This window comes from Ovis canadensis, chromosome 4, assembly GCF_042477335.2.
Source record: "Ovis canadensis isolate MfBH-ARS-UI-01 breed Bighorn chromosome 4, ARS-UI_OviCan_v2, whole genome shotgun sequence".
In the NCBI taxonomy this organism is placed as follows: Eukaryota; Metazoa; Chordata; class Mammalia; order Artiodactyla; family Bovidae; genus Ovis; species Ovis canadensis.
In genome coordinates this window covers 110,830,300-110,857,762 of record NC_091248.1, presented here as the reverse complement: position 1 = coordinate 110,857,762, position 27,463 = coordinate 110,830,300, and the positions used below count along the sequence as shown (strand labels likewise).

Sequence of the window (27,463 nt, the reverse complement as noted above, 5' to 3'; positions counted from 1 at the left end):
CACTAGACTAAGATATTAGTAAAGTAATGGTATTCCAGACCTTTCTTAACTCAGTTCCAAACTTCCTTCCTTCCCACAAGGACTCATCCTCACGAATCCCTAGAAGTGGCACAGAAGTGGCACCTGTGGACCAGAACACCTCCCCGCTCCCCAAATACCCCTCTACTCTCCCCCTTTTCTGGGTCTGTGCGCCTTTGTTTTCCTGCATAACCTTCCACACAGAGGCCTTCAGGGGTCAGGGCTTTCGTGTTAGGAAGTGTTCTTGTTCACCTGAGTAATGTGCTGCCAGCACAGTGCCTAGCACACCGTGGGCACTCAGTTTTGAGTGAGTGAGGTTAGAGCTCTAAGACTTTGTGGATGTGGATTCTCACCATGGTGGCCGTAGGAGATGCCTCCTGTGTCCTAGTCCAGGGGGGGCAGGGAGATGACCTGGTCCAGTGTGGGCAGGGTGATGAGTCCCTGTCTTAGGATTCACTGGGACCATCACCGAGCTCACATCATTTGATGCCTTGAGGCATTTTCCAGTCTCACTGTGCCCCGTGGGCAGGCAAAGCTGTCAGGCAGCTGGGCATTCATCCAGAGGACACTGGCCATTGGCCCAGCTGTCACTTTGCCTCTCAGCTGTTCTAACAGGGTCACCTGGTACACAGCAAGGTGTGGACACAAAAGAGAGATATTTTTAGTGCTGTTTTCATAGGCAAGACAGAAGGAGCCTATTTGGTGGAAAGAATGCTGAACCTGGGATGAGGAGACCTGGATACTGTTGATTTCCATTACTGTTATTAGCACTAAGCCTGTGTTGGATATGCAGAAGTACCCAGAGCACAAAATTAGATATGCCCTTGCTTGGGGGCCTCGTGACCTGGCCAGCCGTCCACATTGCCAAGGACACCAGACCTGAAGACTGCAGGTCTTCCTCGCCCTCAACTGGCCCACCCCACCCTTGGGGCTCTCTACCACTGGGTAGGGATGAGGGTTCATGAAGCCGGCCATGTAGTTTGTGGGCTGGACTCTTCCTGGGACAGAAGGAAGCCAGCAGCTATGATCTTTGACCTTGGCTGTTCCTGGTCCCAGTGTGAGCTCCACAGCCCCTACCTCTGTCAAGAGCAGGTCTTGAAGGAGCACAGTAGCACTCCAGAAAGCGGAGCCTACCCTGTTTGATTTTCTTGAGATACCCCATGGTGAGTCTGGGGCAAGAGAGTCCCTAGCTGGCTTGGATATGGGGTTTCAGAAAAGGAGGGAAAAGAGTGACATGGAAATGGCATGTGTTCAGGCCACAGGTGAGCTTGAGGACCCTGGGCAAGAGAAGAGGGAGACTGAGGGATGAGTTTAGCCCACTTATGTCGCTTGGTGCCAAGCACTCCCTGCCCTCAGATTGCATCCACACTCTTCCATTCTAGGTCAGCTGGGCAGGCTACCCACAGCCTCTCTTCTTCCTTGTATGTCCCAGGGATGGAGCTACCAACATCAGGCTCCAATATTTCTGGGGTTCATTCTTCAGGATTGGTTTGGAGATGGAACAGAGGTTTTCACTTTTGCACCTTTCTGATATTTCAGGGGGAAAAGGCACATAGCATCTTTCCTGTAGGAGGAGAATAAAATAACAGGCTTGAGAGATCTAAGAGAGCTTCCCTCATGGCTCACATGGTAAAGAGTCTGCCTGCAATGCTTAGTCGGGATCTCCTGGAGAAGGGACTGGCTACCCACTCCAGTATTCTTGCCTGGAGAATTCCACGGACAGAGAAGCCTGGTGGGCTACAGTCCATGGGGTCACAAAGAGGTCAGACACGACTGAGCAATTGACACTTCACTGGAGAGATCTGAAAGCGGGACTAAGTGTTCTCCAGCTTTCTATCATCATATTGGTGGTTGGAGGAACATTTTTAACTTTTTGAGATAATTGCCAAAAAGACAATAGTCGTTGCCTCCCTGCTGCCCACTGGCACCCCACCAGAGGCAGGGGCCGGGACTGGCAGGACCAACAGACAGGGCACCTCTTCTGACAGCCCTTAAATGTGTGACTAAGCACTGACATCAGTGATGAGAAGGCTTCCTGCTGCCCTTGACCATCCTGCTGCCCACTGCATATCATCACTGACCACAAGCCGCAGCCCGTGTGGAAGGCATGTAACCCCATCCGCATGGACTTGATTTTGTGGAGGTGGAAGTGCTGTGTCCCACTGGGATTCCTGGAGCTCAGAGTCTGGAGTTTAGGGGAGGCAGCTACCCACCAGCATCCCAATGTGGCCACAGCCCAACTGTCCAGTCCAGCCATCACTGTCCACACCCCCAACACTTGAGTGGCCCACACATGTGGTGGGCACCATGCTGCAGAGCTCCAAGTTGCAGTGACCTCCAGGTCTGCCTTCCCAACCTGCTTCTTTAATTTCCCAGTCGTAAAACTGGAAGAACGAGTGATAGTCATTCCAGAGAACTTTCACTTTGGCGGTGAACATGCCCATTGAGCTTCTGGAGGTCAGCTCTACCTTTGTCCTAGGTTCTAACAGCTCAGCTCACAGTTGACCTGTAGCTTGCTGTCTGCCCACCATGGAGCAGCAACCCACGGGTAGAAAATCCTTTCACTGCTTGGGAACTAAGCCACCGTTACTCACTCACTTACTCTTTCTCCTCTTTCATCTATTCATCTATTTCACTCTTTTCACTTATGTATTATTCATGTAATAAATACTCATCAGGTACTTACTGTGTCCCAGGTGCTGGGCCAGCCCTGCTGCTGGGCATCTGGCAGCATCAGTTTTGTACTCCCAAGGAGAAGCCATCATCCCTTGGCTGCCCTGAGTGGGGGGAGGATGGCCACACTCTGCCCTACATTTTTTCAGTCGAGGGCAGAGAGGCAGCCTGACTCCCACTTGCTTACATAATTGCTGGACGCGATTCAGAGCCAGGGCTGCTGCATAGGGCCGCAAAGGCTGCGCACTGCACAACTTCAGGGCAGTTGTTTAGTGAAGAATTGTGCATCCGGCTCCAGAATTCAGTCACCAGCAGTCACTGCTTGGTCCCCCCGGTGGTTTGGTTTGTTCACATCCCCCTGAGAGGTGCTACAGAGCCATTGGCAAGGGAGCCAGTGCACACCAGCAAGCTGGCCCTCAGTGGGTACCTTCCCCCACTTAATCCTGCCCAGCCCCACAGCCTCTTCAGTGAAGCGCAGTCCTCCACCCTCGGGCCTGGCCAGGAGACTTAGTGTCCAGAGCCGGGCCCCTGTTCCTCCTCCAGCTCCCATGTGGGGCATGCAGAGCACTGCCTGCCTTCCGGGCCCCCATCCATGTGCTCTCCTCTGACTTAATGGCCTGGCACCATTCACAAGGCAAGAGGGGAGACCCATGAGGCTTTATCATTCAGGGCCATTTATCTTTGTGCAACTGGGACAACATGTGCCCCTGCCTGATCCTTGGCCCAGGCTGGTCTTCAGTTCAGTTCAGTCGCTCAGTCCTGTCTGATTCTTTGTGACCCCATGGACTGCAGCATGCCACTGCAACCACTCAAAAAACATGCACCTATACCTACCTGCATAAAATCTAAAACAAAAAATCCCACAACAGAACATGATAACAAACAAACAAAATGCTGATGGCCAGGTGCCCTGGTGGGGCATCTCCTCATTTACATACCATCCCACCTGCCCCGAGACCCTCACCACCATGATCGAGTCCAGCTGTGCCATCAACAGCCCTAAGTGACAGGTGGTCCCCAGAGACCTCTGGAGGCTCCTCTGCTCCAGTGAACCCACATGGCAACCTCATGTTTTCCTTCCTGGGACAGCCCGTTGCTACAAGAAGCTCTAAACCAAGCAGCAGACAAGCTCGGGAGCTAGAGGCACGGACGTGGCTGTTAGAAATATCTCTGTTCCTGCTGAAGGCAGGCAGCTCCCTTCCTGGGCCTGATTCTCATCTGCAGCACTGGCCACACCAAGTGCACAAGGCAGGAAGGAATCAGTCATGGTCCCTCAGCCTGGACGGGAGGGAACAGGGGAGGGAAGCTGAAATGTGTGTCTGCAGAGCCACAGTAAAAAATCCAAGGCGGGGTTAGACCAGGACTGTGGGTAACTCACGCCAGCCCCCACCTGCATGCCGCAAAAACCCGGTGCTCTCATCCGTTTCAGAATCTCAGCATCTGTGAGGCACTGAGTGGGGTCATGGCTGCTTGGAAACCAGATTCCTGGCTTTTAGGCAGACACACATGTTGTATTTGAATTGAAAAGGCCGTTTTCCTTTCTGGTGTGTGCATGTGAGCGTGTGTGTGTGTGTGGAAGTGGATGCGTTCGTGCATGAGATCTGGCGTGTGTCTGGCTTGCACCTGGGTCTCCATGTGTGAACTTTTCAGGACATGAATGTGCGTGTCCCTATCTCCATGTGATTTGTACCACATGTGGTGGGAGGGTTTGGCGGATGAGAAACAGTCTCTTGTTCCCCCATGTGGGATCCATCAGGGAACCCATGCGTTGTAGGTGTCTGGGACCCATGAGGATAAGGTGGGAGGTAAGCGTATACCTATGGCATCAAAGAAAATTAGGTGTTGGATAGATCACTAAGATGCTGTTCGCCACATCGACTTTGTGGCTGTTCTTGGGCATGAGGATAGGTTTTGCTGGCCCCTCCACATACATTTTACTCAATCTCTCTGCCAAGACTGGCCCACCTGCTGGCTTTTGGGTCCAAGTCACACCCCTGGAATAGAAAGAGGGTGCCTAGTGATGGAATTTGCAGTCTTGGTCTCGTTAGCTCCAAGACCTCACAGTCAAGCAAAGAGTACGTGACAGTGGTGATGCCACCTTGCATTTGCTTAGTATGTTCTTAAGTGTCTTCACTTGCCTTTTTTTAATACTTAGTTTTGGCCGTGCTGGGTCTTCGCTGTTGTGTGGCTTTCTCTAGTTGCAGTGCAGAGGTTTCTCACAGTAGTGGCTTCTCCTGTCGCAGAGCGCAGGCTCTAGGATGCCCGGGCTTCTGTAGTTGTGGCATGTGGGCTTGGTATTTGCAGTTTCTGGACTCTAGGGCACAGGCTTAGTAGCTGTGGTGTACTGGGCTTAGTTGTTCCACGGCAGGGCGAGATCTTCCCACAGGAAGTCAAACCCATGTCTTCTGCTTTGGTGGGACGATTCTTTACCATTGAGCCACCAGGGAAGCCCCCTGCCTTCTTCATTCATTTAATAAGCATTGACTTCTTGCCGATGTGGCCACCCACCGGGAACAAGTGGGCAGTGGAGGTGACGTTATTCGTAGGGCTGTCACATAGTTTGTTGGAACCAGACCTGGGAGTCAGGGTCCCCCTGTGCTGAGAGCTTCCACGCCCCTCCTCTGGGAGCATCTGCAAGCACCTGTCTGTCTTCGGATGCACCCTGAGGTGGTGCCATGCACTTGCCTGCACAGGAGTCCTCAGGATCCCATGGGAGGGGCCCAAGGGCCTGTCTGAGATGGAACTGTTCCCCCTACAGAGTGGCGACAAGGAAGCGGGGCGAGGATGATCCTGCAGGATGAAGACATCACCACTAAGATTGAGAATGACTGGAAGAGACTCAACACCCTGGCACATTACCAGGTGAGGGGACCGTGGATGGGGAGGGGCTAGCAAGCTAGGCAGCCAGGTGCCTGGGGGGTCTCTGTCCGTGAATAACAGGGCCATCCTGAGGCTCTTACCCAGCCCTAAACCCACTTCTTCACCAGCACTTTGTGTGCCCTTAGTGACCCAGGGAAAACACGGCCCCCCAGGAGACCCTGACCTTCCTGGAGATAGCATGCTGGGTGTGCGCTTCCCGCAGGGCATGGGCAAAGACCCTGAGCAAAACCCTTTCTTAGGTGAGCCCTGGAGTTTAAGGCTGGGTGCTCTCCCAGGGAAGCATAAGGATAGAGGGTGCTGGTGAGAGGCTCTTGCCTGAGTCACTCCCAAGAGTGAACCCCACCATGGACTGCAATTCTATATTCAGATCTGTCCTCTTTCATCAAAGGAAAACTGACAGCCTTCTCTATCCCCTGGTTCTCGGTGAGGCCCTGATTGTCCCCAAGGACCACGTTCATCCTGATTGGGTGGCAGTTTCTGCGCCCAGGCCCTTACCTGCCTTTCCCTGGTAGGTGCCAGATGGTTCAGTGGTGGCCTTAGTGTCCAAGCAAGTGACAGCCTACAATGCAGTGAACAACTCCACTGTCTCCAGGACCTCAGCGAGTAAATACGGTGAGTTCATCAAATCCTTCTGGGGAAGAAAGGATGCCCCCTGGGCAGCTGTGGTCACCAGGGCAGCACTGCTGGAAGACAGTGGGTGCCGGCGATGGGGAGTGGGGAGGGATGGGGAGTCAGGCAGGCTGGCCCCCAGAAAGGAACACTGTACCCAAAAGAAGGTTCCTGGTTCTGAGCAGGGACTCTGATGCTGGAGCTTCGTCCCTGGAAACAAGAAGAAAGTCTAACCTTCCTGAGCGCCCTACAGTCTCTAAGATGCTTCCACGTTTGTGATAACTCATTATCAAACGTCAGGTTCATAATAATCAGTGAATTAAATAATTATTATTTCCCCCTATTATGCAGATTAGCAAATGATAACTCCGATGCACAGAGGCTAAATGACGTGTAAAGGTCACACGCTATGAAGCAGTTGAGGGAAGGTACAAACCCAGGTCTCTGCTCCTCGGGGCAGGGAGAAGGGCACTGGAGGGGGGCTGGATGCTCTGGTGCCTTCATATCAGCAAAACTGGCTGAAAAAGCCATGAGCTTCATGAGATGGTTCTGGGAAATAGAAGACAACACACAATGGTGCCTGCACACAGTGGGACCTGCCTCTTCTTTTCCTGCTCGGCACTCATCTCACCACACCTCACGTTGCAGCAAATAAATGGTCCAGGCGAGAGAGGCAGGTGAAGGTACACAAGTGACAGGGCAGTCACTCAGCTGGTTAGTCACCAGTTAAGGGAAACAGGATCCCAGCTCTTTCATGAGCACATGCTAAGTTGCTTCAGTCTGTCTGACTCTTTACGATGCTATGGACTGTAGTCCACCAGGCTCCTCTGTCCATGGGATTCTCCAGGCAAGAATACTGGAGTGTGTTCCCATGCCCTTCTCCAGGGAATCTTCTCTATCCATCCAGGGATAGAACCTGTGTCTCCAGCATTGGCAGGTGGGTTCTTTACCACTGACATCACAGGGGAAGGCCCCCTCCCCCCCCGCCACCACCCAGAGCTCTTTCATTGGTACTTAATTGGTGACACAGAACACATCCTGAGACTTGAGAGCTCTTACAAGGAAAGTACAAAAAGAGACAAGCTTGCATTTTTTACAAATTGAATCATAAGGGCTGGAGAGACGCAAGTACAAGAGGGAAGGGAATCCGATTGGGTGGACAAGACAGAGAATTTCCTAGAGGCAGTGGAAAAGGTGTTCCAGTTTCAGGAACAGACAGAAGTGCCTCCAAAGGCGAGAAGGATCAGAGTTGGCCTCAGCTGGAGCTGAGGTGTATCATGAACAATAGGCTGGAAGGCTGGGTGGCCTTACCCGCCTGGGTTCCTTGCATTGGCAGAAAACATGATCCGGTACACGGGCAGCCCTGACAGCCTCCGTTCACGCACACCAATGATCACCCCCGACCTGGAAAGTGGAGTCAAGATGTGGCACCTGGTGAAGAACCATGAGCACGGGGATCAGAAGGAGGGGGACCGGGGGAGCAAGATGGTGTCTGAAATCTATCTCACACGACTGCTGGCCACTAAGGTACAGGACATCAGCCAGGGTGTGGGCGTGGGTGGGTTATGCGGTGGGGTGTCATCACCCCACAGAAATGTCAGAGCTGGCAAATACCTAGCATCTGTGCTGGTGCCACCCCTCACTCCACCTCAGTCATCCATCCACGCAGGCCCTCCTCATCAGCCTGATCTCCTTCCCAGCACAGAACTTCAGCATTCTTCTCAACCCAGTCCTGCAACCAGCCCCTCCCATACATCCAGGCTGGCACACAGTATGAAATCTCGATTCCATCCCTTCTCTTCAGTTCAGTTCAGTTGCTCAGTCGTGTCTGACTCTTTTCAACTCCATGAATCGCAGCACGCCAGGCCTCCCTGTCCATCACCAACTCCTGGAGGTCACTCAGACTCACGTCCATTGAGTCAGTGATGTCATCCAGCCATCTCATCCTCTGTCGTCCCCTTCTCCTCCTGCCCCCAATCTCTCCCAGCATCAGAGTCTTTTCCAATGAGTCAACTCTTCGCATGAGGTGGCCAAAGTACTGGAGTTTCAGCTTTAGCATCATTCCTTCCAAAGAAATCCCAGGGCTGATCTCCTTCAGAATGGACTGGTTGGATCTCCTTGCAGTCCAAGGGACTCTCAAGAGTCTTCTCCAGCACCACTCTTGCCCTTGCTCAAATAGAGAGACACTAGCCATGTGCATTCCTGGTCCTCTGCCATGCCTTCTGGAAGACTGGCTGTATATCTCTGGGGTGTCATATACAGTCTCTAGTGGTGGAAATTGCAGCCCCATCAGTGACTTTGCAGGCCCCCTTTCTAATCCTGGTTCTAGGGACCCTGTGTGCCTACAGTTAGTCCCTCAAAGCCCAAGACTGGCCCCAGCTCCGCTCTCTATGGAGCCAAATGAGTAAACTGTTCATTAGCTGACGTGAGTAATGCCCAAACAGAACCAGCAGATTGTGCTTGTCTGCTCTGACCGAGTGAGTTGTTCATTAGCATTTGTGAAAAGTGCTAAAATAACACCGCCGAAGGGTGTTAAAACCAAACCGCGGTGTTGGCAGAGGGAGGCTTCCTTAGGCCCAGTCATCAGTGTTATATCTATTTTCCACGTGCCGGGGAAATGGAAAGCTGCTCCGAGACAGATGAGAGCGGGCGGGAGGAGGGTGCAGATTCTTTGCACACGCTTCCGCGATTTTACCCAAGCAGGCCTGGCTGTGTGCTGGCCTCCCCTCCCCTCCACCATCTGGGAGGCCAGGCGATCGTACAGCCCCGCCCTCAGAGCTCTCAGGGCGGGCGAGCTGTGTCTGAACTTGGTCCCCTCCGCAGGGCACGCTGCAGAAGTTCGTGGACGACCTGTTCGAGACCATCTTCAGCACGGCGCACCGCGGTTCGGCCCTGCCCCTGGCCATCAAGTACATGTTCGACTTTCTGGACGAGCAGGCAGACAAGCACGGCATCCACGACCCGCACGTCCGCCACACCTGGAAGAGCAACTGGTGAGTGAAGAGCAAGCGGAAGCCACACGGGGAGAGGCCATCCCCGAGTCGATGGTCGGCCTTGGAGACAGGCACGAAGGGGCCCGCCCGCCTTCCCCCTTGTGGCAGCTCTGCGCAGGCGCTCTCCGGGGCTCCGCCTCCCTGCAGTCCTTTTGGGTGTTCACTTCCTCTCTTCCTTCCCTCGGTGGAGTCGTCCATCTTTGTCATCGGTCCTTTCAGTCAACAAACATTAAACCAACTACATGAGCAAACATGAGCATACCAGCTGTCACAGCCAGGTCGCTCTCACATCCTGCTCCCTCCCCTTTGCCTGATATCATGCTGGACCCTGAGTCTGCAGACTCGGGTCGTGCCTTCTGCCCTCCGTGGGCTGACAGGAGGGCAGCTGATTGAATAGAGGGGCACATGTGAGGATGTGGGGTGCGTGTGTGCAGCCGGGCTGTAGACAGGCAGGAGCTCACAGAGACTCTTAAATGGAGTTTGGAGCACAGCTAGGAGTCACCTAGGTGAACATGGGAGTGTTTCCAGTCCATTCAAGACATGGTTTTCCCTTTCCAGAATTCCCTTTGGGGAAGGGACTGTCCCATAACTAGGGTGTCTTTGAGACGAGGGGAGCCTCTAACTCTTAAATGACACTCTAGGTGTCTCATCACGGTCCCCTCTCTCCTTTAGCCTTTATCTGCCTTTCCCTTCATTCGTGTGTCAGTTGTTTCACTGTGAGACTGCAAGGTCAGACATCAGTATGCAGCTCTCGTGGCAGCATCTTGCACAGAGCTGGGACTCAATAAATATTGATGGAGATGCAGAGCCAAGATGGTCTCTACTTGAGAGTTCCACCTGGGGTAAAGCCGTCTTATATGTAGTCCCTTCAGTTCTGGAATTGCCTCCCAGTAGCTTTTACACAGTCCCTGTCCAGGGGTGTTCTTCCCCAGCACATTCTTTCAAAGCAGCACCTGCCGACTGCCAGGACTGAGATGGTACTAGGGCTCAGCCAGCCACCCTGACAGCTGCTGCTGCTGCTAAGTCACTTCAGTCATGTCCTGCTCTGTGCGACCCCATAGACGGAAGCCCACCAGGCTCCCCCGTCCCTGGGATTCTCCAGGCAAGAACACTGGAGTGGGTTGCCATTTCCTTCTCCAATGCATGAAAGTGAAAAGTGAAAGGGAAGTCACTCAGTCGTGTCCCATTCTTAGCGACCCCATGGACTTCAGCCTACCAGGCTCCTCCATCCATGGGATTTTCCAGGCAAGAGTACTGGAGTGGGGTGCCACTGCCTTCTCCGACCCTGACAGCCCAGGGTCCCAAATCAAAACCCGGATCTAGGCAGAAGTCAGCCTGGGGCACTGAAATGTTATTCAGGGTAGGATGCTCTGGCTTCCTCTCTCCCCTGAAGAATAGTGCATCTCCACTAAAGTTGGAAAGTCAGGCAGGAACAGTTTTGAACCATAAAACTGAAGAGTAGGGTTGCTCCCACGGTAATTCTGGGTACATTGTGGAGTTCTTGTGACCTTTCGGAAATAAGACAGTTAGACTCTGGATCCCATCTAGTCCAGTGCTGGGTGAAGGCTGCTCCCTCTTCTGAAAGGCCTGCAGGTCTGGCCTCTCCCAGTGACTGCCCATAGGTAAGATTGCATTTGAGGACTTCCCTGGTTGTCCAGTGGTTAAGACTCTGCACCCCCAATGCAGGGGCATGGGTTTGATCCTCAGTCCAGGAACTAAGAGCCTACATTCCACATGGTATGGCCAGGAGGAAAAAAAAAAAAGATTGCATTTGACTCTGCACACCTTTTCAGAATGACTCTGCAGAGCTGTTCCAAGGGCATGTCCCTGACCCACCCAGTCTGCTTCTCTCTGCCACTGAGTCTTCCTTCCTACCACCTGAGTTGGGTGCCTGCAGCCTTCAGAATACAAGGAATGCCCTGTCCAGACCTTATCCTGGGAGAGCTGCCATTTCCAAACCATGCCTTGTAACCTTTATAAGTGCATCCCCTGAAATGGTATCTAAATGAGCATACACCTCCCACTGGGCTAAGTCCACCTCCAAGATCCAATGAAGTCCTTGGGGGAGAGGGCAGAGTCTTCCTTCCCTCCAGTTCTTCCAAGTTCCAGCTGTTCTCAGAAAGATCTCCGGTCCCAGTGAAGGGCAGTCAGGCAGGAGTACCAACTCTCATGTCCTCTCACCAGAGAACACACTTCCCCAACCCTGACCATGGCCGCCTGGGCAAGACTCAGTCAGTCCAGGAATTATGAGATCTACATACTGGCTTAGGGTCCATTGTTCCTGATTGGAAAGAGATTGTTTCCTTATTCCTGGCTAAAGTTGTAGCTCACCCTCTCCCCTGCCCCCTTCCTCCTCATCCCCATGCCTTTTCTCTTTTAAATAAACCTCCTGCTCATTTAGCCTGAGTGGCTGCAATCAACCAGAGATTAGTGCCACCACTAATGTTAATAATATGCTAATATTTCATTAGGCAGGAGCTGCTGTGGTTTCCCTGTTTGATTTGTCTGTCAGCACAACTGGCTGAAGGAAGGAGACTGTTGGAAAGAAACAACCATGTGGCAAGTGTGGGCTCCAGGGTCCCTCTCCGTGTTGAACTTCAGGAAGCAGGAAGATGTGACTGGAGGTTTCATCATTTGGGCAGCTCTGCATCCAGGGCTCTGAGCCCAGCTCTCGGGGTCTCCCCTGGGCAGCTGCAGTGACCCTGACTGTCCCCCGAGTGTCAGAACTTTTACCGTCCCTTTATTTACTCTTTGGATTTCCCAGGATGAAACAAGGGCCACTTAACATTGTTAGACCTCAGTACTGGCTCCACAGCACGTTTCACAGGAACTTAATAAATACTTGTTGACTGATTGACAGTCTTGAACATGAGGTCTTACTGTATTTGAGCATTTGTTTTATGTATATGCTGGCTGCTGGGAGATACAACGAATATAGAAATCTTGTTCTTGCTGGGTTGAAATAATGTGATTCAAAAGACTTTTAGTTCTAAGAAGCAAGCCAAACACATAGGAACATTAGGACTGTTACCAACTATTACCAACCGTGAGAATAGCAACCAAAACAACAATAAAACATCAGGGCACATGGCAGGAGGTGAGGAGCTGGGGGCAGAGGGAGGGAAATAAGTGATCCCTTGCTGGGTGCCATCCCGCTTCCTGATCTACGTCTCCATAGGCTGGATGGCAGTTGCAGGATCAGAGAGCCAGCGGAATGCAGTCACAGAGGAGCACGTGGGCAGGCTTTACCCAATGCCCCAGGATCCTTTCTAGCAATAGCTAGAGGGTTTATGGTTCCCAGACTGCACTGCATGTTTCATGTCCTGTTTGTTGAACTGATTCCCCTTTGGAGGTACCGTCCTCCTCCTTTTCCTCCCCCTCTTCCTCCAGGCTTCATTCAGCTAAAGAACACCTCTGTATCTTTAAAACAGAGACTATTCAGCGCAGTCCCCTCTGTGAAGACTTTCCAGACTTCTGGACACGTCCCTCTGGGTAGCTTTGATCACACCAACCTGGGTCTTAAACTGGACCCCCTCCATCCTCTGGGTCCAGCACCTAAAATTCTTGATTGCGTGCCTGACTCCCCATGAGCCCACCAGAACGCAGGCTTCTCAAGGACCAGGGACAGGTCTTATTCACACTGTACCCACAGCGGCTAGCATGGCTCTTGGTACAGAGTAGGTGCTGACTGGAAGAAAAGGAGAGGAAGGAGAGCACATAACGGGGCAGGTGGGAGCCAGAGGTGGGGTTTGTTCAGCTTGCTAGCTTGGAGGTGAGAATCAGTAAGTTTTGCTTGAACTGTTTAGTGCCAGGGCCCTCACCATGTAAAAACAAGTTGATTAGGTCAGGTGGGGAGGAAGAGTGTGACTTCTTCCACATGTTACAGTGAGGGCAGAGAATAATAAATAGCCTAGGTTCCAGGCTATTTAAGATGTGCCAACCAGATATGTTTTGTATCTGACATGGGGGCAGACAGTGGAGAGAGAGTTAGACATTCCACGTTCTAGCACCTGTCATGACTGCTTTGAGCCCCAAAGCCTTGTGCTCTCAGGGCCGCTGGGGAGTCCTACAGCTCAGGCTGGGCATCGACACATCCAGTGCCCATCAACGCTGTGCCTCTGAATGGACTGTTCAGCCCTGCTGATCTTCAGCTCCCCAGAAGGTGAATTGATGGCATGGAGAAGGGCCCTTCCGAAGGCTTGCTTCCCAGCCTTTTGTCTGCATTCAGGGACCTCTCTGGGTCAGTGTCCAGCTCCCCCACCCCATCTCCCTTGACCATCTGCCTCTTCCCTCTACACAGCCTGCCCCTGCGGTTTTGGGTCAACATGATCAAGAACCCCCAGTTCGTGTTTGACATCCACAAGAACAGCATCACGGACGCCTGCCTCTCCGTGGTGGCCCAGACCTTCATGGACTCGTGCTCCACCTCGGAGCACCGGCTGGGCAAGGACTCCCCCTCCAACAAGCTGCTCTATGCCAAGGACATCCCCAGCTACAAGAACTGGGTGGAGAGGTGAGTGCTGGCCTGGGGAGCTCAGGCAGGACCCTGGCTGCAGGAGGCAACTTCTCTGGGGGTGTGTAGAGGGGCCCCCTTCCCCTCTGCAGTGGGTGGGGCTTGTAGACTGGTCCTTGCACCAAGCCCCACCCTGCATGGGGATACCCACAGCCCAAGAACCCGGTGTTGTCTGTCGAAACAAGAATGGGACATGGCTAGAAGTTGCCACGGTGCTCTGCTCCCCTGCATGGAGGACCCAGATCTTCCTAGGCCCAAGGAAGAAGTATAGTCCGCTGCTCTAATGCTCCCTGAAAAAATAAAAACAAAAAAGACCTCAAGGGACCAAAAAACATCTTGCCACACACAGACTGGAGCCCTGTCCGTCTGCCAGTTCTTCCAGTGTCCTGTGGGGATGTCATGGTTACCCTGAAGAGCTTCTTGCTGTCCCAGTCCCTTGATGCTCAGGCGATGAGCTCTAGATGCTTCAGGTCCTGATCTAATCCAGCTTCAGCTGTGCACCTGTGTGTGTAGTGGGGAGGGCACCTGTATGCCATTAAGCTGGGTTCCTCTTGGCACAAAGCTAACTCACGGTAAACAACATTCATAGTTTGTCTGGGTCGCATCAGCTCCGTATGCCAAGCACCTGAGCTAGACAACCAGCTGAAAATCTATTTATTTATTCATCACAGCAGCTCTGGAATATAAGAGGACAGGCTTTATAACCTCATTCTGTGCCCATGAAGGTGAACTATACATACAGAATGGCTGAGTAATCAGTCCAAGATGACTTAAGTGGCCAAGAGAAAAGTAGATCCCCAAATTAAACTGACTCCCAAATCTTTCTACCATTTACGATCCTTTTAGACAGGGCCTCTGCCAACCCATATGGTGTCCATGTGAATTAAGGAAGGTGCTCCTTCCTACCAGAGGATGTGGCCCCATGCCAGAATATGTGGTTTGTTAAGTGACAGGCTGACTGTCAGCCCTAGCTCACGCCCACCTTTGAGCAGTGAACAGCCTGCGCAACTCTACATGGCAATTCTGATTTTAGAGTCCCTTTCTCTTTCTTCCAAGCTTAAAGACAGGAAACCTGGATGGAGACTCAGATTTGGGAACTTTTTGAGGAGTCAAAGAAACCAGAAGTTGTTCTTAAGTCAGCAACTGAGACAGAATGAACAATATCGTTTTGCTCATGGTAGAGACACAGTCCCCATCTTTATAGTTGAAAACTGCTTTCCCTTGTACAGAGGGAATAACCAAGAAGGGGTGGGATACTGGCCATTCCCAGTCACAAAAACTGACCATCCCACCCCAGTTCTGCTGAAAGAGTTGAATTGTTTTCCCTCTGCCCCTGTCCCTTGATCTCTCCCCCACCCCTTCCTGCTGGTGCCTGTGGTGTGCATCCAGCCTTGGCTGTCAGAGAGAGAGCTCGCTCTTTTTTCCTTGTATCTGATTATGTCTGAGTCACCAAAGAGGCTTTTACCTCCCCCTGCGTCGCCAGTGGCTCACTCTTCTGACTACAGAGCTGCCAGGAGCGAGCTCTCCCGTGTGGTCAGCTGGCTCTTCAGCGAAGAGAGAAAAGAAAGAGGCAGCAGCTGGGCTCTTGGGCATCCCTGCCCTGGTGCAGTGTCAAGGCGACGGGACCTCGGGCAGGGAGGGAGAAGGCCGGGATGAGATGGGCTGGGAGCATTGATGAAGCATCTGCTTAGAGGACGCTGCCCCAGAACAGCGCACTCAGTCGGAGGTGAGAATAATGCAAGTGCCGAGCGAACGGTCTCCCTCTTGCTTGGTGCCAAATGAGAGGTGGGGCACATAGCTGCTACAGGTCACGAGTCACCCCAGTCCATCTGGTTATTTTTAGGAGTACCTTGATGGTTTCCATTTCTTATCTCACTAGTTTCTTAGCAACCAATGGCATTCTCAGGAAAGTCATCTTTCACTTGTTTGGGGTCACAAATCCTTTCTCCTCTCCTTATGGGATGAGGGTGCAAAGAAGAAGGGGATGAGAAATAGCACCCCCTGGTCTGGAGATCTTGTATAGAGACCTTCTTCCTTTGGTGATCAGTTCCACCCTCCCTTCACCAGGAGGCTGGCTTGCTGAGGGCCCCGGCAGCCTCGAGGTCAGAAGAGCGATGGTAGAACCCCCTTTTCTCATGGCCAGGGCTTTCCCACCCCCTGATTTTGAGGTCTGACTGCTGTAGGTCCATACGTAGGGCCTCGCTGATGTAGAGTGTGCTCTACACGCATTTGGAGAGGGCCTCCTGTCTGCGCCACTGAGACATGGGGTTTACTCTGGCTGGCCCTCTTTCTAGGGGGTTGGGACATATATGGATTCCAGAGGCCTTACTAACTCTGCTGCTTGGGTAGCCCGAGTCATCCTGTCCCACCTAAGCTGTCACACCTCCCAGAAGTTCTTCATCTCCCTATCCCTGCACCATCCCCGCTCCCAACCTCCCACCTGTCCTCCCATCCCATCTCCCTCCCATCCTTCCTTCCGCTTGTCCTCTCATGCATCCTTCATCCCATTCCTGCCTCCTTGCAGCACTGCTGGTTGGCAGCCCCACTGCAGACTGCCAGTCTTTGCTGCTTTCATCCAAGTAGGAGGGGTTTTGCTTACGGCCACATCTAAAGTAAGGGAGAAGAATCTCTTGGTTCCCCAGTAGCAACCACCCACTCCACTCATCTTAAGGAGCAGAAGTCAACAGTGTTGTCACCAAACTGGTGTGTTACAGTCAGTAGTCACTCCTATGTCGTTGCCAATAGCAGTAACATTTTCATGCTAGAGGGATTGCCTCTCATATTAAATAGAAATTAATCCCAATAAGAGAGTGAGAATGTTGGTTTAAAGCTCAACATTCAGAAAACTAAAATCATGGCATCTGGTCCCATCACTTCATGGGAAATAGATGGGAAACAGTGGAAACAGTGTCAGACTTTACTTTTGGGGGCTCCAGAATCACTGCAGATGGTGATTGAAGCCATGAAATTAAAAGATGCTAACTCCTTGGAAGAAAAGTTATGACCAACCTAGGTAGCATATTGAAAAGCAAAGACATTGCTTTGCCAACTAAGGTCCGTCTAGTCAAGGCTATGGTTTTTCCAGTGGTCATGTATGGATGTGAGAGTTGGACTGTGAAGAAAGCTGAGCACCGAAGAATTGATGCTTTTGAACTGTGGTGTTGGAGAAGACTCTTGAGAGTGCCTTGGACTGCAAGGAGATCCAACCAGTCCATTCTAAAGGAGATCAGCCCTGGGTGTTCTTTGGAAGGACTGATGCTAAAGCTGAAACTCCAATACTTTGGCCACCTGATGTGAAGAGTTGACTCATTGAAAAAGACACTGATGCTGGGAGGGATTGGGGGCAGGAGGAGAAGGGGACGACAGAGGATGAGATGGATGGATGAGTCCATCACCGACTCGATGGACCTGAGTTTGAGTGAACTCCAGGAGTGGTGATGGACGGGGAGGCCTGGCGTGCTGTGATTCATGGGGTTACAAAGAGTCAGACACGACTGAGTGACTGAACTGAACTGAACTGAATTGAATAAGCCCCAGCCTCCCTTGCATGCAGGCACAGGTTTTCTACATAGGAATAAGTGAGTTGACCCCTGGGAATTGGACTAAAGGGTGCCACACGTTGGGATGCCATCTATCACCCGTGTCACTTGTGAAAAAGGCTAAGAATTCTTACTATTTAAAAATGCCTCCTAAAGAAGCCATCACTCAAAATATAAAACTGTGGCAGTTCACCCTGGGACCCATACTGGAGGTGAAGTATGGACCTTTCATTAACGTGCTCATTCATCCATGAGTCAAACATTTTATGGTGTCCAGCATGGGTGCACTGAACACTCAGGGTGGATTAGACTTGAGCCTTCCCTTATGGTCTTCATGGTCGAGGAAGATACAGATAGGCAGGCACCGTGAATGGTACTCGTGGGGGCTCAGGAAGCAAGGAACTGAGGGAGGTCAGTGAATGAACACAGAGGAAAAGACTTTTGTGCAGGACCTTGAAAGGCAAGCATCTCTACATCAGAGTCTCAGATGTGTCTTCTGTGTCTACATCTTCATCCTTGAGGTGTTGAAAGGGTGAGGATACGTTGGGCTCCGCAAAAACTTCAGGGCATTGGAGACCCTCTTCTCAATCACTGGGGCCATCCTAGAGACAGAGATGGGTGCCACCATCACGCTGGGCGCATCTCATAGAAGCCCGTGAATGTGAAACACTGCAGACTAGTCCACAGCAAAGAATCCAGCTGTTGGTGGTTGGCGGCTGGATTTGTAGCAGCTCCTGAGGGCCAGTGTCAGAGCCACGTCAGAACCACGATGGTGCTGGCATCCCACCTGGTATGCCAAGCACAACAAAGAAAGCTGGGTAAGGCCAGTGGTGGGCCCCACCCCTCCTCAGCGGACCAGTCCTTGGCCAGCTCGAGGGTGGGTCCCAGGAGACTTTCAGAGCACCAGTCCCTTCTAGAGACTCACCTGCAGAAAGACATCCCATGGGAGCAAGTTCAAGAAGAAGACTCCAGATTGACCCTTCCTTTCCTCACCGTGCACGCAGCAGATAAGAACACTTGTGTGAAGTTCATTAATGGGGCATAATTGCATTCTTCACAATCAATAAGGTGGCCCAGTAGCAGAGCCCAGCACAAAGCCCCTGCATGGCAGGTGGTCAGGAGAGAGCAGTTTTGCCCACAGCACAGAGATGCCAGAGCTGGGCTATCGTCAGGCTCAAGGGGTGCAGTTGGGTAGAGCCCTGGAGAGAAGCGGGAAAAGGTCAAAGCAAGGGCAGCAGAGACCTGCAGCCGGGCCCACTTAGCTCCAGGCTGGACTGGGGACCAGGACGAACTGAATGTCAGCCAGACCCGACGCCTCACACTCCTCTAGGACATCGAGCATTCCAAAGCCACTCAGCTCAGCCATGTAGAACTCGCTGAAGATGAAGACATGTGGCCCATCCCGGCATGGGCTTGCGTGGGGCACAGACGGGCAGGGCCCTCTGCACATGGGCAGCAAAGAAGGGGTGGGTTGCCCCCCATAACTTCAGTGAGGAATCAGAGCCCTGCCGTCCCCCACTTTACTCTCAACTCCACCCCACACTCTCTCCCTCTCTTTCTCTCACACAAACACATTTTCTAAATACTCTCTTTGGGGAAACCGACTGGGCTTTTAGTGCACGACAAGGCAGGCCATTCAGAAAGGACAGGGTGCTGGGTGTCTGCTGTTTCCGCAGGAGACGATGTGGTCCCTGCCCTGGGCTCTCAGGCTGCCCAGGAACCACACAGTCGCGGTAGGAGCCCTGACGCTATCTGCAGAAAGCCTGATAGAGCCATCCTCCTACCTGTAAGGTTTCATAAGCAGGTAACAGAAACAGCAGGAGCCTTTGCTTCTGATGACAGCGCCGTCCCACCAGGGGGACGCTGGGGTTTGCCTTGCAGTCAGTAGCTCTGACTGTCCATGGTGGCAGAGTGGGACTGCTTTGAGGACACTCTGGACCCTGCTGTGTTGTCAGAGCCGTGTCTGGCTTCTGGCCGGGACACAGAAATGAGGGAGTCATCTGTTCCTGTTCCCCCCATGCGACCTTTGGACATGACCTCTTACAGGACACATGTATTTTGCTCGGTCGGCGTGCAATTGCGAGGGGGCGATGGCACAAATATCATTGCGCGTGACAGGGCTGGAGCCACCGCTGATGCTCCAGGTCTCCGCTATAAAACGGAACATTGCATTTACTGTCTTCCGAAATCGTGGCAATGAATCCAGTCTCTCACTGGAGTGCTTGTACCTGGGGTGTCATTCCCCAGAACTCCGAGGAATGTGAAGATGTTTTGGGGTGGGTTGCAGGCCTGGCAGAGAGTGGGCTCTTCTGGAATGGAGCAGAGGACCTAGAGTGAAACAGGACAAGGAGCTGAGTAAGGGGCCCAATGGCTCTGGAGATGGGGGGTGGGGGCAGGGGAAGAGAGGACCCCACACTGAAAGTTTGTGAAGAAAGGAAGTCCACATGAGCCAGGGGTGCGACAGCCTTCGTGCAGGGCTGTGGTTCAAGCAGGGCAGCCAGCCCAGCCCTGGCCTACTTTTGCTGGCCTGGGGATGCTCTGCACAGATTAACTGGAACTGTCATTCAGGCAGGATCTTGAACGTGATGCTGGAGTGGCACACAGGCGCCACCTCTGCCAGCCTGTCACCCAGCTCCAGTGGGCCCCAGTGGGCAGAGGTGGAGGCGGGGAACAGAGCGCAGGACAGATGGGTTCACGGTCAATGCAGTGAGGGATGCGGAGGGAGGGACACAGGACTGGGGTCCAGGGTGAGACTGAACCAGTGCCTCCAAGAATGTGCCCTCCGCTCACCTGATCAAGCCTTGAGTTCTGGGAACCCAGGGCCCATCACTGTCACCTGTGCTCGCCCAGGTGGGAGTGAGTGACTTGACTAAAACGTTGTGCCCCAGTTGCTTCGCTGTGGTCCCCACCCTGGACCCCCCACTGTCCCTGCGCTCCCGCCACCCTCCTCTGTTCTAAGCTGTCAGGCTCGCTGTCCCTGGCATTGAAGCCATGGGCATTCAGTGTGGGCAGAGCGGACACCATGAGGGCTCCTGGGAGCGCTACCCTGAGGTCCTGGACCTACCCCACCCCTGCAGGTGCCTCTCTGCCACGTGGCCCAGGGCCAGAAGCACCCAGGAGAGGGTGGCTGTCTTTGGGACACCAAGGGCCTTTGATTCCTCATTAGGAGGCAACACAGCTCCCCTCTGGTGGGAGATTTGGGGGTTGCTGCATAAAATGTCAAACTGCAGAAATTAAAAATGTAAATGTTGGCATCTAATTAACCAGTTGACAGGAGGGCACAGCTGCAAGTGACAGTGACTGATTGCCTTCTCCCAGCCTCTCCCCCCCAAGCACCCCCAGCCCCACCCTTCTCCCCGCTAGTGCTCACAGACAGGGACGACGTCAGGGCGGAGCAACTGCTTAGAAGAGCCTTCAGGCCCCTGGAGGGGACTTCCTGCATCTGTGGAAGGGGGTGTTAGAAGGGCCTGAGAGGCAGACTGGATCGCTCCTGCGGGAGCTGGGAGCAAAGCCGGTGCAGGAGGCAGCCCCTCCTTCCTCCTGGCCCCACTGTGTCCACTCTCTGGCCTTGTCTGGGTCACCGTTGAGTGTCTTCTCCCTGCCTCATGCATCAAGAAGGGCACTCTGAAGCCCAGCTGGAGGAGAGCCTGCCGTGGTCCCTAAGAGGTCACACACAGGCATCCACTGGGCCCAGACCCAGTGCTGGGAGCACCCATCTCTCCCCTGCACCCCCCACTACACACACACGCACGCACGCACACACAGTTCCTCACTCCCATGCCGCCACAGGTATTACTCAGACATTGGGAAGATGCCGGCCATCAGCGACCAGGACATGAACGCGTACCTGGCTGAGCAGTCCCGGATGCACATGAACGAGTTCAACACCATGAGCGCCCTCTCGGAGATCTTCTCCTACGTGGGCAAGTACAGTGAGGAGGTGAGCCCTGCCCTGCCCTGCCCGGGGGCCCCGGGGAGGGCCTGGGGAGAGACCCAGATATTCCTGCCTCGAGCAGCTTCAGTGCCCAAGAGCACCACCTTGGGCACCCCCACCACCCATCTCTGCCGGAGGAAACTCTCTACCACCCAGGACTGGGGGGCTGTGCTCCAAAGACTGGGACGCTAGAAATGTTCCATTCTGCAAATTCTACATAATCCCTCTTCTTTTCAGATTTATACGTCAAGTCTCTGTTTCCTTCATTATTTTTCTCTTTTCATTATTTTTTCTTTTTTTATTTTTTCTTCCTTCTCCTTTATTTCTTCTATCTCTCTCTCTGACTTCATTCTCTTTAATCAAGCAGTTCCTCACATTCATGGGCAGGCCATGAGGAATAGAATAGGAACAGTATGATAGGATAGAATCAGAACAGAATCGAAACAGACAGAGTAGAATGGAGTCTATTTTTAGTTGCTGAAACCTCACCTGGGGTCATTGCCCCTTCAGACACGGCCACCTTTTGGCCGGCACAAAGGTGCCTACGGGAGTTTTCTTGGCCATACCAGTGTAGACCAAGTGGGTTCCGAGTCCAGGCTCCCCATGTCCGAGCAGCAGCACAGCCACCCTCTCTGAGTGGAAGGTAGTAATGGGAGCTGAAGCCAGTACCCTGGGTCCGCTACATCCTCCCAGCCTTGTCCCCGAGGGAGGATCTAGGAGCCCCAGCAGGGCCCAGCCCTGGTGTCCACAGGCCATGAGCTGTGAGCAAGTGTAGAGAAAGTCGGCAGTGGGTCCATTAGGAGAGGGACCCCAAAGCCAGCCTATGGGCCAGTGCTGGTCCAGGACAATTTCCACCTGTCTGTGGCCGCTTGTGAAGTGCAGACGGTGCAGAGTAGGCCAGTGTATGAGTGCCCCTGTCTCATCTGGGAAAGGACTGCAGGTTCAGTCCTGTTTTATCTTTTTATGCATGTTCAGTCATGCCCAACCGTTTGGACCCCACAGATTCTAGCCTGCCAGGCTCCTTTGTCCATGGGATTCTCCAGGCAAGAATACCGGAGTGGGCTGTCGTGCCCTTCTCCAGGGGATCTTCCCAGCCCCCAGATTGAACTTGAGTCTCCTGCACAGCAGGCAGATTCTTTCCCACTGAGCCACCAGCTTCCCAAGTTCACTCTTCTACTGTTAGCATGAAAATGTCCCATCTTTATGAAATGCTAGGGCCAATCACTGGTGGTTCTTGGCCAGCTGAGAAGTTGGCAACTGACTTGGTCTCCCCAATTAAAAATCGATTAACTGGGTCAGGAAATCTAGAGCTCTGGGCGGCCCTCCTCCAGCCTTCAGCCTCCTCTTCCTTCCTGCCGCCCCCCTTCCTACTCCCTAGTTCCTGACCCCAAGACTCCTGTCTGTCACCTGCTCCTCCTGGAGTAGGCATGGTGTGACAGGTGCTCACGTTTCTTACGTGACTTTATCCCCTCTCTTGGAGCAACCCAGAGAGGGAATCGTAGGTCCCAGGTTTTACAGAGGAGGAAAGGAGGGTTCAGAGAGGTTTCGTGTTTTGCCCCGGCATCACCCAGCTAGAAACTGGCAGAGCCATTATTCAGTGCTATGCCTCCTGAGTCTGAGCCAGGTTCCCACACATCTTCCTGCATGTGCCCACAATTGCTCCCTGTTATTCTCACCCACCAACTATCTAATCTCAGCAAAGCCTGTGTAGACACTGGCCATTAGATGTCTGTGACCAGTAAAGCTTGAGAATCACTCTTCGAGGGATACTTGTTTCTTAACAGGCAAAGTGGAGTCAAATAACTTTCTGCATGTGGAATTTCGGGCCTTGGGCTGCTGATGGCAAGATGCTCCTTTCTCACAGGGTAGTGGGATGTCTTGATAGTGTGAAATCATACTTTCCCTGAGACACTAAGCGCCGTACTTTCTGTTGGGTGTGGATCCCCCTGCTGTTTAGCCTAGAGGTAACAGCAGCATCTCGGCACAGGTGTCTTCTGCCCATTCTCAGCTGTCGTACATAGGCAGTGAAAGGCACACATGTATTCAGACATGCCGACGTGTGTTCTGGCATCCTGTGCTCACTGACACACGGACTCCCCCGGGTTGGTTCCCTGTGTCCTAGCGGCCCCACACACCTCCCCACCCAAGTCGTGCAGGCTGTCTGCCTCCCCAGCAACTTTGTGTGGGCTGCTTTACCTGCGCTCGTCTTCCCAAACTCTGTGACCACAAGCCCTGTCAGTGCGTACCCTGAGAACACAGATGCGTGCACGCAAACTGGTCACCACCCCGTTCTTGGCTCTTCAACAGATCCTCGGACCCCTGGACCACGATGACCAGTGTGGGAAGCAGAAACTGGCCTACAAACTAGAACAAGTCATAACCCTCATGAGCTTAGACAGCTGAGAACCGTCCTTCCAGCTCGCCCGCTCCCGCCTCCCCCACCGAAGGGAGGGACACACCAAGCCGTGCCTCAGTCTAGATTATCATCTTTACCAAGTGCAAGTTCCGACTGGCGCCAGCAGCGTCCCCTGAGCAGCGCTGTCTCCCTCTCTCTTTCTCTCTCTGCCTGTTTCTGTCTCTCCCGCCTTCCTGGATCCCCTCTCTTTCAGTTCCTCTGCCAACGCAATTGAACCAAGCCGCTGACCCTCAGGTTAGTCCATGATGGCCTGTCCTCACCCCGCCAAGGGGCCTGACCTGAAGACGTCAGGGGGGCCCTCTTTCCCAGCTGACCCTGAGCATCAGCAGCAGGGCCCGGATACAGAGGAGGAGCCGTGGATGGAGGTGCTTCTGTGCTGTTACCCCACCTCCCGCCTTCCCATAGTCCCCACATGGGTCTGAACTTGGCCTGAAGAAGAGGCAGTGAGCTCAGTATTATCTTCACTGGGGAAGATGTCACCTGGCCCAGGTTTCCATCTCCACAGGGTCCCCCTGCAACTCTGGGAAGAAAGGCGGCACCTCCTGCATGTGGCTGGAGTGGGGAGCGTGAGCAGTTGAGGGGCGCCTTGCAAGCTGCCTCTCACATGTGGGATGGGCAGCAGAGGCTCCCTTGCCCCTTTGGATCTTTTTGGAGTCCTTCTAAGCACCCGTAGGTGCCCTGCCTGTCCGGTCCTGGCCTGTGGAAAACCACACAGGAGAAAGAATAGCAGTTACAGCCCAGTTATCGTGGAGATCCTCCCGATGTGGCTCATAGTGGCAGAAATGTAATATGCGGGAGGAGAAAAGAAGAGAGTTGCATCTATCTGGAAGCAGAACTGATTGTTTTCCATCCACCCCCACATGCTAACGAATCACGGCCATAGTCAGAGGTCGGATCCCCTGCAGATCCCCGAGCACTGTCTAGAGGATGCGTTTCCACCCTCCTTAGTCATCACTCATCAGGGGTCAGGGTAAACACCAGTGCATCCAGGAGCTTCTACCTCCAGTGGTCCCCATGGCTCCATCCCCACTGTCCTTGCTGAGAAGTCTAGAGGAGGTTGGGGCCGACAGCCTCGCTCCTAACTCCCTGCAGAGTCCGGTGCCGTTGCTATGCAGATGACTTTGTGACTGGACTGTTCAGACCTCCTCGGGAATTATTTCATCAACATCTCAGCTGTCTCTTTAGTCACTCTCCTCCCTCCTCCCTTCTGCAGTCATCCCGGGAAGAAACACTTGCAAGCACAGCCTCTCAGAGACAAACCAAAATGCCAGCCAAACTCAACCCCTAGGTTTGTCATGTCTGGGGAGGACCGAAGAATCAAGAGGAAGGACCTGTCCGGAAATGGGAGGAGGGACATACCACTGACCTTGGCCCTGGCATTGTGTCTCTCTCTCTGTCCTTCCATTCACGGATACGTCGTCTTAGCCAGCCAGGCAGATACGTGCTCAGACATGCATCCTAGGTGAGCAGGGGCTATGGTGAGAGACAGTCTGATGGAGGGTCATGGAAACCTATAACCTTGAAAGGACCTTAGATGCCATCTCTCCATCTGTGGTCCAGTCTCCACCATAGACTCTCCCCAGGCAGCCCCGGTGTGACGTTGTTCACCACTCTGGGAGACAGGCAGAGGCATCTGTGGGGTTTGGAATGAGGTTCCTCCAGTCTTGTCTTCACACCTCGAGCATCAGACATCTTCCACTGCCATCCACTCCAAAGGGGCCCCTCGTGGAAAGAGGAAGGGACCAGACCATTCCCAGCAACATCTGTGGAACACCCTATATTTGAAGAATGCTAGCCCCTTTGGATATGAGCGTGTGTGTGTGTGTGTGTGTGTGTGATCTCATGTGCACATGCACGTGTGTGTGTGTGTGTGTGTGTGTGTGTGTGTGTGTGTCTGCCCCAAGAGTAGGCAGAGAGATCAGAAAGCTTTCTGGTCCTATTGGAGGGGAGCTCTGAAGCATTTCTCATCTCTGCCCTTGCCCACCATTCATTCTACAACTTCAGGACATTTCAATACTGGTTTTCTGTGCTGCGTGCTGGGGGGTGAAGTCACCTGTCTATAGGAAATCAGGGTGGTCACTGACCAAGAGAAGCCTGGACGTGACTGGAGGCCAGGCAGTGGTGACACACAGCAGGGCGTGATGTGGCATCGAGCGGGACAAGTGATAGGCAAAACGCAAGTAGCCTAATCAATGGGAAGAGGAGAGTGAGAAGCGATGCATTTCGAGTGGGAAAAAACATAACCAAAGGTCTCGGCAAATGAAGTGCCAGGTGAAGAAGCGTGGAATTTCTCCCCTTGATTATTTGATTTCCTGCCCGGAAGCTACGAGGCCTGGCAGGCCAAGAAGGAAGCATGCGGGAGGCAGGCTGAGGAGGCACCTGGGCCGCTAACATATATTTGCACATGTTAAGGGTTGGGGAGAAGAAAGACACAAACATATTTAACACAGGTGTGCTGAATGGAAGCTGTGAGTGTGTGTGCATGAGTGAGTGTGTTTTGATTTATTTTTTAAGTTTTGCACAGTTAGAGAAAAAAAAATGAACAAGCAGAGAAAAAAGACTGTTACCATGGTTCTGCTGAAGCTTTTTTTTTTTTACTGGATTATTATTATTGTTATTGTTTTGTTGTCGGTACAAAACTTTTTCTCCCTATGTTTTTCATTATAAGAGAAACCTCAAACCCATCAGAGGAATGTCGGGAAGAAAGAGGGGAGGAGGATGGGCAAGTTTCCCTGGTTTCCTCATGTCTCCTGGGGGAGGGTTTGGGGCAGGTTTTCTTTAATCGGTGGGGTGGTTGTTTCTGGTGCTTTGTTTGCCCAAAGTCTCTGTGGCCTGTTGGGGATGGAGAAGTAGGATAGAGTCATGCAGAGCCGCAACCCGTCTTGCCCATAAGAGCTCTCTTTCCATTCACTGTTTGTCTTCCATTTCTTTTGTTTGGATTCTTGGTACACGTGTGATACGTTTCAAAGTAAAAACAAGGCAGAGTGATCATAAAAAAAAAAAAAAAGCTCTTCTTTCCCCCAGATCTTCTTTCCGAACCTCCCCTGGAATCCCCAACCTCCTCCTGGCAGGCCAGAGACCCCGTGCTGGCCAGCACACACGAGAGAAGGGACTTGGGCAGACTGGGTCCTGCAGGAGGGAGGTCTCTTCAAGGCCCCCCCTCCGTGTCACAGTTTATGAGCAGGGTCACCATTCTGTTCATGGTGGGACCTTTATCTGACTCCTAGAGTTCTGGGCAGAGAGCACAGGAGGAAAGGCCATGTCTCCTCACCTTCCTTTCATCCCGTCTCTTTCACTCCTTCAACCCTTTGAAACCACCAGGGTCTAAAATGGTACCAGGAGATCACACAGTCACACATAACCAATTTGGATTAGGTGAGGAGTTTAAATGTTGGAGCAAAATGGGATGGTAAGAGGCAGGGAGAAATGCTGTGAGGTCCTGAATTTAAGAATGAGCAGAGAGAGGCTGGGACAATTCGCTGCAGGCTGGTCATCTCTCCCGAGGGCACAAGTCTTCCCAGGTGTGGGCATATTTACCATTCTTGTCCTTTCCTGGAAGGAGAGACCATGACATGTCCTGGTCACCACAAATAGCAACACTGCCTGGAGCTGGCTTTTGTGGCTGTTAACCTCCTCTTGCCTTCTTTCAGTGTATTTGGAATTCAGGGACTTGGGAAAACCTGGGCATCCCATTGACCGAGAATACCGTGCACACCCAGAGCCAGCCTAGAGCCTCACTCTCTTGAGCCCATGGGCGAGTGAGTGAGGCCAGAGACGCTGGAAAGAGACAAGTCAGTTTAAACATTAGAGGCAGACTGGCCAGGACTGGTCCCAGGCAGCAGTGGGAGTAGGGTCTCCAGCCCTCACCTCCCAAACCTGGGGTCAGTG

The 27,463-nt window shown here is 52.8% G+C and overlaps 1 protein-coding gene across 2 annotated transcripts in view; it reads left to right on the top strand.

Moving 5' to 3' along the window:
* The window catches only part of PLXNA4 (plexin A4), a 487,488-nt gene extending 461,347 nt beyond the window's left edge, over positions 1–26,141 (top strand). The window contains exons 26-32 of one of the 2 annotated variants that reach the window (XM_069586982.1): positions 5,450–5,553; positions 6,084–6,183; positions 7,517–7,707; positions 9,004–9,173; positions 13,474–13,686; positions 21,015–21,165; positions 23,467–26,141. In XM_069586982.1, coding sequence (XP_069443083.1) covers positions 5,450–5,553; positions 6,084–6,183; positions 7,517–7,707; positions 9,004–9,173; positions 13,474–13,686; positions 21,015–21,165; positions 23,467–23,562 — 1,025 coding nt within the window. In that variant the 3' untranslated portion in view covers positions 23,563–26,141. Of the gene's footprint in view, positions 1–5,449; positions 5,554–6,083; positions 6,184–7,516; positions 7,708–9,003; positions 9,174–11,644; positions 12,046–13,473; positions 13,687–21,014; positions 21,166–23,466 lie in introns of those variants that run through there. The other variant, XM_069586983.1, reaches the window with a different exon arrangement.
* Positions 26,142–27,463: the final 1,322 nt, after the last annotated feature.